This window comes from Dendropsophus ebraccatus, chromosome 3 (assembly GCF_027789765.1).
Source record: "Dendropsophus ebraccatus isolate aDenEbr1 chromosome 3, aDenEbr1.pat, whole genome shotgun sequence".
Lineage (NCBI taxonomy): Eukaryota > Metazoa > Chordata > Amphibia > Anura > Hylidae > Dendropsophus > Dendropsophus ebraccatus.
This window is the reverse complement of record NC_091456.1, coordinates 152,663,512-152,682,179: the sequence shown is the minus strand read 5'-3', so window position 1 is coordinate 152,682,179 and position 18,668 is coordinate 152,663,512. Positions and strand designations below refer to the sequence as shown.

Sequence of the window (18,668 nt, the reverse complement as noted above, 5' to 3'; positions counted from 1 at the left end):
GGTGCGTTTCGCACAATTATAAACCTGAAGGACCTAAACCGGCACCTCTGCTACGAGAAATTCAGGATGGAGACTATTCAGTCGGCCATCCTGAACCTGTCACAGAATTGCTACATGTGCACTCTGGACCTTCGAGATGCATATTACCATCTCCCCATTTACCCGGACCACCAGAATCTGTTGAGAGTGGCAATTCGCATGGGAGGGGGGATTCACCATTATCAGTACAGGGCTCTCCCCTTCGGTTTGTGCCAGGCACCCAGAGTATTTACAAAACTGATAGCGGAGGTCATGGCTCATGTCAGAGAACAGGACATTGTCATAATACCATACTTAGACGACTTTCTGATAGTAGGGCCATCAGAGAGGGCAGTCTCCCAGCATTGCCTGTCAGTCCAGAACATCTTCTCCAAACTGGGTCTGGAGGTAAATCTAGAAAAGTCCTGCCTGCGCCCAAACCAGATTTGCTCCTTTTTGGGGATAAGACTAGATTCTTTGGTTCAACGTTCTTTTCTTCCTCCCCAAAAGGTGGACCTGATCATAACAAGGGTAAAAGATCTTTTAACCCGGGGTTCCTGTTCCCTAAGACAGGCCATGTCAGTCCTGGGACTCATGACGTCTGCCATTCCAGCAGTAGCCTGGGCACAGTATCATTCCAGGACTCTACAGGCACAGATTTTAGACACCTGGGACAGACAGAGAGAGTCACTAGACAAGACTTTTACACTATCTCCCCCAGTACTAAGGTCCCTACAGTGGTGGGTGACGCGGAAAAACCTGACGGAAGGCATTCCTTGGGAGAAAAAGGATATATTTCAGATCACGACAGACGCCAGCCCCACAGGGTGGGGGGCTCATGCAGAATCCCTACTCCTACAGGGGAAATGGAACAGCTCAGAGTGTCAGGACCCTCAGAATCTCAGGGAATTAAGGGCAGTCCTTTACACTCTATCCCGTTGTCTACACATGTCTACGAACAAACATGTCCGGATTCTAACAGACAATTCTACAGTAGTGGCATACCTGAACCATCAAGGGGGAACCAGGTCAGCTCAGCTAATGAGAGTATCCCATTTCATCTTCAGGCTGATAGAGAGTCATGTAGCTTCCATATCAGCCCTTCATCTCAAAGGGACGGACAACATCACGGCCGACTTCCTGAGCAGAGTATCACTCAACCAGGGGGAGTGGGGTCTCAGTCCAGCAGTATTTCAGCAGATCACGACCATGTGGGGAGTCCCTCTAATAGATCTTTTCGCTACCAGGGACAACAGGAGAGTGGAAAGATTTTTTTCCCTCAACCCCAGGGATCTTCCGTCGGGAGTGGATGCCTTTATTCAGGATTGGAGCAAGGGCCTGCTCTATGCTTTTCCTCCCATTCGAATGATTCCGAGGATGCTGAGGAAAATACGTCAGGACAAGGCACTAGTCATAGTAGTGGCACCCTTCTGGCCAAGGAGGGTATGGTTTTCTTGGCTCAGGAAACTCTCAGTAGCCAGGCCGTGGGTCCTTCCGGAGGTTCCGGATCTTCTATCTCAGGGACCGGTTCTTCATCCATCATCGCAAAATCTTCATCTGACGGCCTGGCTATTGAGAGGCGACTGATGCTGGATAGAGGTCTATCAAATTCAGTTATTGATACCTTATTGGCTAGCAGAAAGAAAGTCACTTCACAAATATATCTGAGGACTTGGAAAGCTTTTTGTAAATTTATGACTGTCCCGGTAAACGTGTTAATACCCCCAGACATTCCTAAAATCCTGGAGTTCCTGCAGAAGGGTCTTGAGTTAGGGTTAAAACCTAGCACATTAAAAGTACAAATATCTGCCCTTAGCGCTTTATTTGATCACAAAATTGCAGACCACCCATGGATTAGGCGGTTTATTAAAGCTGCAGGCAGACTTAGACCCACGATTACGCCTAGGACTCCACCATGGGACTTGAACATCGTTTTGACAGCCCTGTCAGTATCACCTTTTGAGCCATTAGAAGAACTATCAGATAAGATCTTAACCTTAAAATTGGCCTTTTTATTAGCAATTACTACGGCTAGACGAGTAGGGGAAATATCAGCCTTATCCATTAATATACCCTACATGAACATTCTTCCAGATAGAGTTGTCCTGTCACCAGACCCAGCTTTTTTACCTAAAGTAGTAACTGATTTTCATCGCTCTCAAGAGGTGATTTTACCATCTTTTTGTCCCGAGCCTAAAAACGATGGAGAAAGAAGATTCCATGCATTAGATGTTAGAAGGTGCCTTATCATGTATCTAGAAAAGACAAAGGAGTGGAGGAAATCTCAACAATTACTAGTCCTTTTTTCCGGCAAAAATAGGGGCCAGTCAGCTTCTGCAAAAACTGTAGCCAGATGGATTAAGGATACTATTTCCCTAACCTATACCTCTTCTAAAATGGTTCCTCCTACAGGATTTGGTGCCCATACAACTAGAGCAGTCTCCACTTCCTGGGCCGAGAGGGCTGCTGCATCTATCCCGCAGATCTGCAGAGCAGCTACTTGGAGCTCACCTCACACATTTTTCAGGCATTATAGATTACAGTTGCCAGGTACTGAGGATCTCTCTTTCGGGAGAAAAGTCCTGCAGGCAGTAGTCCCCCCCTAATTTAGCCTAGTCTAGTCTCCAGGGGTGCTGTCATAGGGCGAGAAGGGAAAACTTAAATTACTTACGGTAATTGTTTTTCTTTGAGCCCATGACAGCACCCCTCTAAATACCCACCCTTTATATATATATAAAATTGTATTTAAGTGGGGTTTTTTTGTATTATCATTAAACATGTGAGATAAGATTATTCATTCAGTTCTCAATGAATGTAGAAAACTTTTTTTCTAGTTGCTTCTGCCGCCTTAGGTGGGAAGTGAACTCTCCGCTGAGGGGAGCTATTTTTCTCTGCTGGAGAGCAGAGCTGTGTTTATATCTTCTAGAATCCAGGATACTTGTGGAACGAACTGGTGTAAGGGGTGGATGCGGCTCCTTTTAAAGCTTGATTGATTGATTGATTGCCTGGCGGCTGTTTCCTGTCTCATGAGAAGGGGGATGGACGCTCTCCAGGGGTGCTGTCATGGGCTCAAAGAAAAACAATTACCGTAAGTAATTTAAGTTTTCCAGCACTATCCTCAGCCATAGTGTCCCAGATAGTAATAATGTGGCTCCCCTTGGTGTCCCACACAGTAATAATACTTTCCTTTTTTCCAATCCCAAAACTGTAATAGTGCCCTTTTGTGCCCGCAGAGCAGCAGTAGTAACTCCCTTTTTGCCTTAACACAATAATATGATCCACTTGTTCCTACACAGTAAATTTGCCTCTTTGTACCGCAGACAGCAAACCTTCGCAGTCAGTTATTTTGCCCTCCTTGGTCCCCCAATTATTAATATAGGCCCCTATGTGATCCTAAAAATATTGTACTTCCCTACCCTCTTTCCCAAGATGTCCTCCTTCTGTGTCTTCCTTCTTCTATGCAGTCCTCTTAGGCCACAGGCTGCCTTAGACCCCAGGCCTATAAGGCTCCAGGAACATGCTGAGAATGTTGGCATCACAGCTCGCTCGTTTTAGGTTTCCGTTGCTCTCTGATGGCCAGAATAACACACCATGTTGCATTTACATATATTGCTGGCACCATTGGGCTATCATTGGAGCAAATGAAGGCTACAGCATTAGTCTATATTGGGTACCAAATCTCCCACATCACCTCCTAGTTGTACACAGCATCTACCGAAATGACTATGCACAAAATACCTGGGCAGACTGGGCTCATTGAAGGGGTCCATTTTCCTTACAGTGATTGCCTATGGAAAGTGAGTTGCTGCTTCTGTATGGATGTGTACTATCTATCTATATAATATATTACCACCTGTAATACACAATACCCTTTTTATGATACAGATGAATGCGATATTTGTTAGCATGTCCCCTTATGCTCTTACATATGTTTAAACCTCTGGATTATTTCACCATTTTATATTATTGCTGGGATTACTTTTCAGACTATATATAGAAACCTAACGTTGTAAAGTCACGAGTAAGATATTACCTTGGGACCATAACAAATCCTGTGTAAGAATCTATCATTTCTCCATTCTTCATTAGGATGGTGTTGGAGTATCTCTGTTGTTTTGGGCAGAATAAGCTGTCTCGGAGATTAGTTATTTCCACTCTTTATCTTCCCATTCCCCCTATGGAAGCTTGAGGCTCATGTGAAGTACGTGCTCCGAGAGAGGTGTATTAACTAGCTTCTCCTGTTCCCAGGGAGGAATGTCATCCCTAAGCCTGAAATTCCTCAGTCTAATTGGTTTTCTGTATATCCATCAACTAAATGTCTGCAGATCAAAGCCGGGCTTATTCTATGCACAGGGATCCTTTGTCTGTCTCTGTAACGGCTAATACTCCAAATGGTAGCTGATCACTTTGCAAATTGGCGCATCAGCTTCTACTCACTGTATTTTGGTTGAAGTATAAGCACTCTCTCTTAATGCTATACAATGCTATAGACAGTCAGGATCTGTAGCACATGTAAATAACTAGATGATCAACCAATGAAACTGGCAATTTTACTGGTAAAACCCCATTATTAGTGAAATGCATGCACTGGTTGACTGTCTAGTAGTGATTCTCTAGAGCAGTGTTTCTCAACCTGCGGTACACGAGGCACAGGTTGAGGGGGTATATGGGAGGTGTAAAAAAAAAAACTTTTCATTTTAGCGCCAGGACATTGCCATCATGTCCAGATGCCAATCACCACTGCCCCTGACTCTACCCACCTGGTGACATGGGGGCTTGGTGATGCTGCCGGGGAACGAAAGGAGAGCATGCACACAGCCTCAGGAGCATCACTGATTGGTCATCAGTGACCGTCTCCTAGCTCCGCCTGACCAGCCTCGTCCTTCCTGCTTCAGCAACCAGTCAGTTGCACAAAAATCTGAGACTTCTTTGCCGATGTTCCCCCTGCTCACCATATGTGTAAGTGTGGGGGCAAGGCAAAGTGCAGAGGGAACATGGCCTCATCTTGTGCCTGATTTACCATTGTAAAAATCTTTACCATTGGAAAAGTCTATAATCTGCTCAGATTTCACCAAAAATAATGAAAGATGTGCACCTCTAAAGAAATCTGCCATTGGGCATGTCAGCAGGGGTTTAGGTAAGACTGGTATACAGGTACTACGGTCTTAATAAATCTCCCCCCCCCCCCCTTCCCCTGATGGGCCTACAGAATTTACCCGTTTAATCTCTGTAAGTGTTACAGATTTAGCTTGGCTGCTGCATTTAAAGGGATGGCATGACAGCTGGACTCCCATGCTAAATGCCACCAATCCTGGCGGTTTAACCCATTGTATGCATAATGACTAGAAAAAAAATTAAAACTGTGCGAGAATCAAGGTAAAAAAATAACCTACATCCTCAGCACCCCGTGCGCTATAGTGGCATATTAGCAGGTTAGGTACTTCTAACCTGCTGATCGTTTCCCTTTAATGCCCCGCTGAACTCTGAGATTACAGTCAGTAGTATTTGTGAAAAAGTTTTCTTTTATAGATTATAAAATAAAGTCACCTCTGTTTTAAATATTAGCCTATATGGTTATCTGTGGGGGCTGTTTTGTAGTTCGCCTAAGGGTCCATTTACACAGAATATCTGCCAAAGATTTGAAGCCAAAGCCAGAAATGGATTTGAAAAGAGGAAAAATATCAGTCTTTCCTGTATGACCTGATCTCTGTTTATAGTCTGTTTATAGCTTTGGCTTCAAATCTTTGGCAGGTAATCTGTCAGATAATCTTTCTGTGTAAATGGACCCTTTAGGCTGCAGAGTGACTTGATTCACCCATGACGACAGATCCCAGCAAATTCCCTATTAAGCTGCTGGGGGAATATGCAGGTATACCCACTACCATCTGTACTGTGCCCACCAAAAGACCTGTGAACCACGGAACCACCTGTGTGTAGTCTGATGGTTTTCTCATATTATAGGTGTTTATTTTTATAGTATTAATCTGTACATGAGTATATTCATACATAAAAACCCTTAAAAATATTATTATTATTATTATTATTATTATTATTATTATTATTATTATTATTATTATTATTATTATTATTTTATTATTATTTTATTAATATTATTATTTTATTAATATTATTATTTTATTAATATTATTATTTTATTAATATTATTATTTTATTATTATTTTATTATTATTATTATTATTATTATTATTATCATCCATCATCATCTATATCCAGTTCCTTGTACTTATTCTGAAGCCGAGAGGCAGCAATTGCTCTGATCATGGTTAGTATAGTAAATAGATATGCAGACAAAAAACGAAGCAACACCAACATAAATTCAAATTCTTTATTCAATATGCAACATTGTAATGAATTATTACTGGCTCTTGAATAGTAGATCCGGTGACTCTCAGGTCAGGTCTGGTGGAGACCACAGAACGTGCCGCAGTCATTCCCACCCTTCCTCTATTATCCTGGTCTGAGAGTCACCGGACCTAGAGATCCAGAGGAAGGCGAAGAAACCCCCCGGAGAGTTTTACCTCAGGGGGGGAAAAAAATTCCTTCCTGACCCCACAAGTGGCGATCGGATCTGATCTCCCTGGATCACAATTAGCCTGCTGCATACAGCTGTATAGATCATATAGGATCAGGAGACTTCATTCTGTAAGGAAAGAGAGAGACATTAATCCTGCACAATATGTTGTATCTATAAAAATATTATTATTATTAATATTATATTATTATTATATTATATTAATATTGTTATATTAATATTATATTATATTAATATTATATTAATATAATATTATATTAATATTATATTATTAATATAATATTTTTATTATTACATATTTATCAATATTATATACAGTACATGTCCTGCTCCTAAGAGCTTACAATCTATATAATTCAGGAGACCTGCCCTTAAGAGGTTACAAGCTAATATTCACAATACATGTCTTGCTCGCAGAGCTTACAATACAGTACATGTCCTGCCCACAGAGCTTACAATCTAATATATAATACATGTACTGCTCACAGAGCTTACAATCTAATACATAATGCAATCTCTGCTCCTAGGAGCTCACAGAGTAACACAGGCCCTCCTCTTAAAGGGAACCTGTCACCCCCCGTGCCGGGGTGACAGGCTCCCGACCCCCCGTTAGAGCCCCCTATACTTACCTAATCCCGCCGGGTCCCGCTTCTGGATTCGGTCGGGTCCCGGAGATCTCAGCCGCTGCAGCCCGGCGCGCGCGCTGACAGATGAGTCCAACACCCATAGAGAATGACGGAGCGCTGGACTCTCCTGTCATTCTCTATGGGTGTTGGACTCCTCTCTCAGCGCGCGCGCCGGGCTGCAGCGGCTGAGATCTCCGGGACCCGGCGGGATGAGGTAAGTATAGGGGCCTCTAACGGGGGGTCGGGAGCCTGTCACCCCGGTACGGGGGGTGACAGGTTCCCTTTAAGCGCTTACAGGCTTATATTTAGTACATGACTACATGTCTGCCCCGAAGAGCTTACAATCTATTGTACACTACAGTACCCCACTCCTAAGAGCTTGCACTGCAATGTACTATACAGATGTCGCCAGTGTTAACATGAACATGACAAAACATTTCATGGTAACACAAGCTACATGTGTAGAGGCCCTGCTCCCCCAGGAGCTTACAATCTAATATACAACCTACCACACAGCAGACATACAACACAGAGGGGACTGTCTACATAAGAACAGCCATTTTAAAAGGGTTTTCCAGGGAATGATGGCCAATGCTGTGCATAGACCATAACTCATCTTTCCCTGGAAAACCCCTTTAAGGCCATGTTCACACGTGTGCCCAGATGGGGTGTTTACTAAACTCATCTTAGCTCCATGTGTGAACGAGGCCTAAGTGAAGAGCTCCCTACCTGGACGTGTCGTCTTCAAGGCTGCTGACCTGTAAATAACAGCAGAAGACTCGGCTCTACAACTGTATATTCCGCACCATGTGTGACATCAATTGTTTTTGTGATGTCATCATAACTGTTGTTTATGTATCAAGCTTACAATCAGCTATAAGTGCTTAGCTGTGATTGGTTGCTATGGGCAACAAAGGATATTAGTGCTCAGCTGTGATTGGTTGCTATGGGCAACAAGAAACATCCCTACTGTAATGGTGTGTTTACACAGACAGATTTATCTGACAGATTTTTGAAGCCAAAGCCAGGAACAGTCTATAAACAGGGAACAGGTCAGAAAGGAAAGACTGAGATTTCTTTTTTTTTTTTCAAATCCATTCCTGGCTTTGGCTTCCAGAATCTGTCAGATAAATCTGTCTGTGTAAACGCACCATAAGAATGTGCGATTAATCTCCCCTAAGTGATTTATTCCAGCCAAACGAAATATTTCAGCCATTTTCAATCAATGCATGATGGTCAATGGTCCATATTCATAGGGTGCAAACTAACTAACATCCATCCATATTCATGAATGAGTAAATGTATAAAGAGCTATAATATATATATATATATATATATATATATATATATATATATATATATATATATATATATATATATATATATATATACACATATACATATCAGCGCTTATATAATATGTGCTGATGTGAAGGATAATACAATGAGTCCATTGAATAAACTAATAAGGAGTGAGGCGGGGGGGTCCTGAAACACTCAACATTTTAACAGGTGAAGGTAACTTCTTAGAGTACAGGGCAGGTTGAAGGGGTATGTGGCAGGTGCAAAATAAAAAAACAGAACAAAAAATCTTTTGCTTTTGGTGCTGGGACATTGCTATCATTCAGCAATGCCCTGATGCCAATCACCACTGCTCCACCTTCCTTTCCCCTGCAGCAGCTCACCAGCATTCTGTACAGGGGGCGGTGGTGATGTTACAGGGGAATGGAAGGAGAGCGGGCGCATGGCCTCAGAAGCTTCACTTATTGGTCCTCAATGACAGCCCCGAGCCCGCCCTCTGGTAGCTCTTCCCACCAGCCTCGTCCTTCCTACTTTAGCACCTGCTGCGCAACTCTAGCAAAGAGAAACGTATTTACTTACAAGGGACATGTGTCTGGCTGCAAGGGGGGGGGGGGGTTATATGGCAGCAAGGGGACATGTATTCGGCTACAAGGGGGAAGTATCTAGCCGCAAAGAGACATGTTTCTGGCTGCAAAGGGGGGAGGGTATATGAGTGCAAGGGGACATGTATCTATTTGCAAGGAGGGGGTAGCTGGCTACATGGGGACATACCTGGCTACAAGGGGCATATCTCACTCCAGGGGACATAGGTGGTTGGAAGGGGGCATACCTGGCATATTTGGCTCCATGGGACATATCTGACTGGAAGGGTCATACCTAGCAGAAAGAGACAAATGTGACTGCTGGGCTTACCTGGCAACAAGGGACTTATCTGGCTGCAGTGGGGGTACTTGGTTGTCATACCTGGGGGGGGGGGGGGCACATCTGGCTGCGAGATGCATACCTGCTACTGGGGGCCTTTCTGTATAAAGGGGGTATGTCTGGGCACAGGAAGCATTGCACCTAGCTACTGGGTGGGCATTATTACTGGCCACTGGCTGTTATTATTGCGAGGGGGGGGAAGGCAACAGGGGGGCATTATTATGTGACATTACTTGTCACATTGTTATGGGAGGATATGATCTGGGAATCAATTGCTGACAGAGACTTTATGCAGAGCATATAGCAGCAGTATGATCTTGGCCTTGTTAAGGCAATGTTTCTAATTGGGGTACCTTGGGAGTACACGGCTAAAGCATCTTATCACATGAGTCTACTGTCTTGAAAAGGTTGAGAAACACTGCTGTAGTCTAGAGTATTGTGTGATACTACATGTCCTGCATGTGCCCTTTACCTGCGCCAGGATGAGATGCTCCTTTGGACACCAGGTGAAGGCGACTTCATTTTATTTTTCTGGGACGCTGTGTGATCTGTACAGGACTGTGAAAATGCTCCCATCTTCTGCATATAAATAAATTTACTGTCTCCAATGGCTCTTTCTGACTGTTGTATGTAAGAACTTTTTTTTATCCATATTAATTATCTGCTTATTTTCCTTTAAATCTTATTTTTTTTTCTCATTATGGGATGAATTTTCGGGAGTTCAGAACCAATCACCAGTTTTCCATAGAGTTTTAGTCTCGACTTTTCAACATACAATGGTCGTCCTGGAACCAATACATATCGTATGTTGAGAGACCACTGTGGGTGTGGGTGTGTGTGTGTGTGTATATATATGTGTGTGTGTGCGTGTGTGTGTGTGTATATAATATATACACACACACACACACTCACACTCACCGGCCACTTTATTAGGTACACCTGTCCAACTGCACGTTACCACTTCATTTCTAATCAGCCAATCACATGGTGGCAACTCAGTGCATTTAGGCATGTAGACATGGTCAAGACAATCTCCTGCAGTTCAAACCGAGCATCAGTATGGGGAAAAAAAGGTGATTTGAGTGCCTTTGAACGTGGCATGGTTGTTGGTGCCAGAAGGGCTGGTCTGAGTATTTCAGAAACTGCTGATCTACTGGGATTTTCACGGACAACCATCTCTAGGGTTTACAGAGAATGGTCCGAAAAAGAAAAAACATCCAGTGAGCGGCAGTTCTGTGGGCGGAAATGCCTTGTTGATGCCAGAGGTCAGAGGAGAATGGGCAGACTGGTTCAAACTGATAGAAAGGCAACAGTGACTCAAATAGCCAACCGTTACAACCAAGCTAGGCAGAAGAGCATCTCTGAACGCACAGTACGTCCAACTTTGAGGCAGATGGGCTACAGCAGCAGAAGACCACACCGGGTGCCACTCCTTTCAGCTAAGAACAGGAAACTGAGGCTACAATTTGCACAAGCTCATCGAAATTGGACAGTAAAAGATTGGAAAAACGTTGCCTGGTCTGATGAGTCTCTATTTCTGCTGCGACATTCGGATGGTAGGGTCAGAATTTGGCGTCAACAACATGAAAGCATGGATCCATCCTGCCTTGTATCAACGGTTCAGGCTGGTGGTGGTGGTGTCATGGTGTGGGGAATATTTTCTTGGCACTCTTTGGGCCCCTTGGTACCAATTGAGCATCGTTGCAACGCCACAGCCTACCTGAGTATTGTTGCTGACCATGTCCATCCCTTTATGACCACAATGTACCCAACATCTGATGGCTACTTTCAGCAGGATAATGCGCCATGTCATAAAGCTAGAATCATCTCAGACTGGTTTCTTGAACATGACAATGAGTTCACTGTACTCAAATGGCCTCCACAGTCACCAGATCTCAATCCAATAGAGCATCTTTGGGATGTGGTGGAACGGGAGATTCGCATCATGGATGTGCAGCCGACAAATCTGCGGCAACTGTGTGATGCCATCATGTCAATATGGACCAACATCTCTGAGGAAAGCTTCCAGCACCTTGTTGTATCTATGCCACGAAGAATTGAGGCAGTTCTGAAGGCAAAAGGGGGTCCAACCCGTTACAAGCATGGTGTACCTAATAAAGTGGCCGGTGAGTGTGTATGTGTGTGTGTGTGTGTATATATATATATATATATATATATATATATATATATATAAAAAATTAGTTCTGGGCTATGCCTAGGAATGTGGAATTGATTGAAAATAGAAAATCCATTTAACCCCTTAGCGACCCATGACGTATCTGATATGTCATGGAGCCGTGGGGGGTGTTCAGAGCGGCGCTGATCCCGGCTGACATGCGCAGACGGGCAGTGCCTCTATTAGCCGGCTAATTAAGCCTCTAAGTGCAGCTGTCAAACCTGACAGCTGCACTTAGAGGCCTCAGACCTCACGTCCCTGGTGTCTAGTGGGACGGATCCCCCCCCCCCCCCCCGCGCGCGATCGCATCGCGGGGGGGGGGGGGAGATCCGTACTTCTGCCTGTGCCGGGCCTCAGCGTCGGAATGATGCTGATCCCGGCTCGGCAATAGATTGCTATGGCCTGCAGCAGGCCATAGTAATCTATGACCGATCTCATCTATCTTTGCTGTGTATATACACAGCATTGATCTCTATGAGAGATCACTGCTGTGTATATTCAAGTCCCCCAGGGGGGCTTCTAGTTACAGTAAAATTAAAAATGTTTTTTTATTAATAAAAAAAATCCCCTCCCCTATTAAAAGTCCAAATCACCCCCCTTTTCCCATTTTATTAATATAAATAAATAAACAAATAAACAAACATGTTTGGTATCGCCGCGCGCGTAATCAACTATTAATTAATCACATTCCTGATCTCGTACGGTAAACGGCGTAAGCGCCAAAAAATTCCAAAGTGCAAAATTGTGCATTTTTGGTCACATCAAATCCAGAAAAAATTTAATAAAGTGATCAAAAAGTCGTATATGCGCAATCAAGGTACCGATAGAAAGAACGCATCATGGCGCAAAAAATGACACCTCACACAGCCCCATAGACCAAAGGATAAAAGCGCTATAAGCCTGGGAATGGAGCGATTTTAAGGAACATATATCTGTTAACAATGGTTTGAATTTTTTACAAGCCATCAGATACAAGAAAAGTTATACATGTTACATATCGTTGTAATCGTAACGACATGAGGAACATGCATAACAAGTCCGTTTTACCATAGGGCGACGGCGTAAATGCAAAACTCCCCAAAATCAAAACAAATTCCTTTTTTTTTTTTTCAATTTGACAGCGCCAATGATTTTTTTCCGGTTTCGCAGCATATGTTATGGAAAAATAATGCCTGTTATTGCAAAGTACAATTGGTTTTGCAAAAAATAAGCTCTCATATACGTCTCTAGGTGAAAAAATACAAGCGCTATGGACTTTTAAACATAAAGTGGAAAAAGCAAAAGTGCAAAAACGAAAATTGGCTTTGACCTTAAGGGGTTAAAGAAGTTGTCCAGGAAAAATTAATATTTGGCCAGGCTGCGGGGGACATGTTGGCAATGCATACTTTCCTGTCCCATTTCTGGGCTGATGCTGGTCCCAGGCTGCCCGCTCTACATCGCTTCATGTGTTTTCAGAACATTCGATGATGTTGCGCTCCCATTGGAAACGGACACTCAGTATAGAGTCTATGCTGAGCGGCCATTTCCAGCGGGAATGCAACATCCTTGTACGTTATGAAAACACAGGAAGCATTGCAGAGCTGGTGGCCCAGGATCCAGCAGCAGTGGGTGAACGGGACAGGTAAGTATACATTACTGATGTGTCCCCGGCAGTCTGACCAAGTATTCATTTTTCTCAGACAACCACTTTAAGGATGCATTCACATGTGCCAGATTTTTGCTGAAATTTCCCCACTGAAAGTAAGTTCTTTTTTATTTGAATGAGGATATTATAGATGAATGGGACACTTTCTGCAATCCATTTTCTACATGTACACTCACCCAAAGCATAATGTTTATGGTACTGACATTAGGTTTGGAGGTTGCAGTAAATACCACAAATACGCAATAAATCTGCAGCATGTCAACTCTCCCTAAAGAATGTGTTTCTTTCCTGGTATCGGCTGTGCACAGCAAGGAGCTACTGACAAATGTATTTTCAGAGCAAAAGTTGGGGGGGTTCATGTTGGAGGCTTCACAGGCCCACCTATATTCTTCTGTGAACACCAAAAGTACAGGCAGGCACCAAACATTCCTATACTAATACTGTGATATAAGCTAAAGTGATCTGTGCTTAAAGGGAACCTGTCACCAGGGACGCGGGCACAGAGCCCGCCCGGGACCCCCCCCCCCCCCCCCGGTGCAGCCGCCAGATACTTACCCTTTCCGGTGAGTCCCGTTCCTGGAGCCAGTCCCGGGACGGAGATCTCGCTGTCAGAAGCTGTGCGCGCGCGCTGCGGAGATGAGTCCGATGCCCATAGAGAATGACAGCTCCATTCATTCTCTATGGGCATCGGACTCATCTCGGGTAATTTGCATACAGCGTGCGCATGGCTTCAGGCGCTGATATCTTCGTCCCGGGACCGGCTCCAGGAACGGGACTCACCGGAAAGGGTAAGTATCCGGGGGCTGCATCGGGGGGGTCGGGCGGACTCCGTGCCCGCGTCCCTGGTGACAGGTTCCCTTTAACCTAAAATGCAGAGTAATTGTGTTTTTGCCTTTTGCATACTTTTCTGATTTATTGATGACAAACAATTCCACCTCTTTTATTAGGCTTTATATGACAGAGGATTTCCTGTACCAAAACCCTATGACTACAACAGACACGCTGTAGTGATGGAGCTCATAAATGGCTACCCCTTGTAAGTAATGTGTATATACTATATCTACCAAATTATGTCATCATTAGTTAAGCATTGTATGTACATGTTACCCACTTTACTTGTGAAACCATAAATAGTTCCTTAAAGTCACAGTCATTGGAAATTACTCGTAAGATGGCTGTATTTTCCTGACACCCCTATAAATCTGCTGAACCTGAATACTCACTACTCTGTGCTTGAACAGGCCTCTGAGGCTTATTGAGGGATATCCTGAGCATGGAACCCTCACCTCAATAGAACATATAGAATGGGGTTGTGACCTTAATTATTTATATAGTTCTGGAAGAGCGTGTTCACACTCTCTCAGGTTTTTAGTGTTCAGAGTCAGAAATGGATTTGAAAAAATAAGTTTGTCTTTTATAGGTTTTCTGCTTTTATGATCTGTTCCAGGCTTTATAGTTATTAATTGCAATTGAAAATCTGAATATGTGAACAGATTGCAGATGTCCAGCAATGAATTTTTTACATTGCTTAAAGTGACTCTGTACCCACAATCTGAACCCCCCCCCAAAGCCACTTGTACTTTCAGATAGCTGCTTTTAATCCAAGATATGTCCTGCGGTCTGTTTGGCAGGTGATGCAGTTATTGTGCTAAAAACAACTTCTAAACTTGCAGCCCCGTGCCAAACGGCTGGGGCTTACAGGATCTGTGCCCTAACTTTGCACCTCCCCTCCGTCCCTCCTCCCCACCCTCTTCATCATTAGGAATGCCACTGGAACATTTTCTCCATGCTAAACATTTGCACAGGTGTCTTAACGATCCAGCCCATGTGCCGGGCTGCCACTAGTGGGGAATAGGAGACAATCTGCCTAGAGCAGGCATGTCCAAACTTTTTTCGAAGAGTGCCAAATTTGATGAAGTGAACATGTGCGAGGGCCGACCATTTTACATGCTATATGCTTTATAACACAGGCAGATAATAGCAAGCTGGATACCTGGGGGGCCGTAAAAGTTCAGAACGCGGGCCGCAAATGGCCCTCCGGACGGACTTTGGACATGCCTGGCCTAGAGCATTCCTAATGATGAGGAGGGCGGGGAGGAGGGACGGAGGGCTAGTGCCAGCCTAATGCATACACAATCTAAGCCCCGGCCGTTGAGCACAGGGCTGCCAGTTTAAGAGTTGTTTTTAAGGACAATAACTGCATCCCCTGCTGAACGGACCCCAGGACAGATCTTAAAAGCAGCTATCCGATAGTACAAGCGGTTGGGGGGGGGGGTCAGATTGTGGGTACAGAGTCACTTTAAAAGGGTTGTGGCTGAAGACAGCAGTGCTAAAGTCCTATATTTGCACATATTGAAAAGATACCTTTTAAGACAGGAGCAGACAGGTCTATATCGAAATCACACCATGGTTTTGATGCTGTGGTGACACTTTGCAGCTATTGATCATCCTGTATGGGTTTGATTTTGTGATAATTGTATGTACACCCATTTGGGAAGTATACCTTCTGAAATATAGGTAATAAATACTTGGTTTTAGCACTGTGCAAACCATCTGTATAATGTACACCCAAAAGTACAATGTTATGGCCTATTTATCATTATTGTAGCTCAGTGTGATTTTACATATGTGGCTTTTGGTCATTTGTATAAGTAAATTTGCGTTCTCGTGTGTTTTCTTCTTTGTCCTCAAGGTGGCAGTGCAGCCATGTTTCCTACTTTTTCTGCCCAGCATTATGGTCTCCTTTGTAAAGACCATCTCATTGCTACATTTATTAAGAGCTAAGGTTGTGAAAGCAAACCTGCAGTCAGGCAGCTCTTGCTTAGTGGTTGTGTTGCTGTAGACCCCTGCTCTGGCACACCCATCTGTACACTGAATAGTTGTGGAACTAGAATAAAGGGACATTCTCCTGATCATCTTTTATTTCACTTTGTGCAACTTCAACAATGTAGTCCTCCTTCACATACCATACTGGTTTTACAGCCTGCAAAACGGCAGATCGGTAGGGTAGGGAAGGCCCACGGTCTCATCTATACGCTGCCTGCAGTCACAGACCATGCCCGGATTGCAGCCTGGATTGTATAAAGGCATGTGCTATTTTTTTTGCAGGCCAGGTCCCAGGCAAATGCAGGGACTGTAGAATCAACTAATCATGTACATTGTTCCATAAACTAGAATGGATCCATTACTATATGAACTATATTCTATGGACGTGTGAGGGAAGCTGTACTTAGATGTGACAACTCTTTCAGAATTTTACCAGGAAAGCCTTCAACTAAATCCCCATAGTCTGAAAGAAAGAAGGGACATTGTCGAAATCATTAAATATTTTAAAAGTCTAAATAAGGTTCAGAAGGGAAGTGTTTTTAACACGAAATTGAACAGGGCACAAAATCTAAGATTAGTTGGGGGAAGAAGAGAAAATAATTGAATAGTGAATTAATTGAAAGAGTAGTAGATGCTTGGAACAGACTTCCAGCAATCGCCATTGGTAAATCCATACTAAGTGAATGTAAGCATGGCCAGGTAACCAAACATGAGTGTATGTTTTATCCCCCTCTTGCTCTCTCCTTTAGGTGCCAAGTCCGTCATCTTGAGGACCCAGCAGCATTGTACAACGAGTTAATGGAGCTGATCATCAAGCTGGCCAATCATGGTCTAATTCATGGTGACTTCAATGAGTTTAATCTAATGCTGGATGATGAGGACCACGTCACCATGATTGATTTCCCACAAATGGTGTCTACATCTCATGCAAATGCTGAATGGTCTGTGTTAACCCTGGCCTCTATCTATTAACACAACTATCATGTAGAATTATTGGCCATAAATCCCCCAGCTGAGTGATCCCCTACACACAGTAACCTTGAATTCATTCATATAGCCTTAGAGCAAATCTTGGCTCAGGTACAAACTGCTTTTATACAAAATTATTTCTACATATATTGAGTACCTACTAATAGCATTATTTCTCTGTCTGCTCGTACCTTGATAGAGATATGAATTGACCGAAGTGCTGCCAAGAACCTGTTCATTGGATTTATTGGTTTAGCTTGTAAATGCAGTAAAGCGTTTTAATGCACAATGCTGTATTGCGATCTAGCTTAGATAATAAGACGCTGACATCCTATGAGATCAGAGCACAACGTATGAGTAAGACATTGAATATGGTTGGGGAGACAAAGTATGGAGTTACATACAGCTTTATAGAAGCACTGATCTTGTTTTTCTTTTTTAGGTACTTTGACAGAGATGTGAAATGTGTTCGAGATTTCTTCTTGAAACGCTTCAACTATGAAAGTGAACTTTTCCCCACTTTCCGGGACATCCAGTAAGTGGTGCTTCACCTAGTATTATTACACCACAAGATAGACCAATACTTTGAAGCTTCACATTCTTTGCAATATCTAGTTGTGTTCTAATATGATGCGGCAGTAGTTGTGTCCTTGTAATATAGATATTGTATAAGTATAATAGTGTATAAGTGGGGTCCAAACTGTGGCTTGACAGACATTCTGGGAGTGCACATATCAGTCAGCATGTCTGGTATGACATCAATGTTTTATATAGGAATACCCCTTTAATATATTCTATAGGTATTAAAAAAACTAAAACAAAACTGCTCTGACATCTGTATAGAGCAAAGATAGAGGGCCGACGGTTCCCAATCACTGACATAGAGCTGGTATGTCCTATCAGTTTCCATTGTTCACATGGGTTTCCTTACCCATTCCAAGCATATAATAAGGTCAGTTGATATACTTAAACATGTACATGTCCATAAAAAAAGTCATATGTTATAGAGAGCTTATCAAGGAAGAGCCGGAGGGAGTACATGCTTAGTGCATTCTCTCATAGCTTCGTGTCATGTGACTTGGATGGACTCATAATGTAAGTCTGTGGAGCCATCCAGGTCTCGTAGACACAGCGACAGAGACGTGTGCGGTAATATGCTGCTCTTCCCCTCTTTCTGCTGATTGGTCGGAGTCTGAACACCCTGTCTGATAAAAAAAAATACTTTTGACAAATACCTAGGACATAAAAAAGATATATTTGCAGAAGATATGCTCCAACCTTGACTCAAGAGTGTGTCTGCAGTAAGTGGTCATCAGAGTGGGCAGCTCTCATTCTCAGCTTCGAAGTCTGTAATAGAAAATCCCAAAAAATTTTATAGTAAATGTAATTCGCTCTTTAAACCAGTTATACTTACAATAAGAATTGTCATATGTCAGCTTTGGCCATATTGAAAGGACATTTGAAACATAATTTAGATGCGTTCTAGCCTCTCCACTACGTTTCTGCTGGGAAGCATTATTATATGTATATTTTTTTTTTCTTTTTAGCAAATTTTTTTCTCTTTACGTAGTTATTGGAACTTGAAAAGCAGGGGAGGTTTCTGTGCCAAAGAAAGTTTAGGTTTTCATATAA

At 43.2% G+C, this 18,668-nt stretch overlaps 2 protein-coding genes and 1 long non-coding RNA gene across 4 annotated transcripts in view; 1 reads left to right on the top strand and 2 right to left on the bottom strand.

Annotated features, from left to right (window-relative positions):
• Positions 1-18,668, bottom strand: part of LOC138787390 (uncharacterized) — a 406,633-nt gene that overhangs the window by 180,505 nt on the left and 207,460 nt on the right. The window lies entirely within an intron of this gene.
• RIOK2 (RIO kinase 2) overlaps positions 1-18,668 on the top strand; it is a 39,735-nt gene that overhangs the window by 11,079 nt on the left and 9,988 nt on the right. Inside the window, exons 5-7 of the mRNA XM_069964660.1 lie at positions 14,189-14,277; positions 16,817-17,008; positions 17,479-17,571. Of these exons, the coding sequence (XP_069820761.1) occupies positions 14,189-14,277; positions 16,817-17,008; positions 17,479-17,571 (374 nt within the window). The remainder of the gene's footprint in view (positions 1-14,188; positions 14,278-16,816; positions 17,009-17,478; positions 17,572-18,668) is intronic.
• LOC138787387 (uncharacterized) lies at positions 6,351-8,154 on the bottom strand. The gene is made up of 2 exons (XR_011362364.1): positions 7,927-8,154; positions 6,351-6,679 (listed from the first exon to the last, which is right to left on the bottom strand). It is a non-coding gene; the product is annotated as an uncharacterized lncRNA (long non-coding RNA).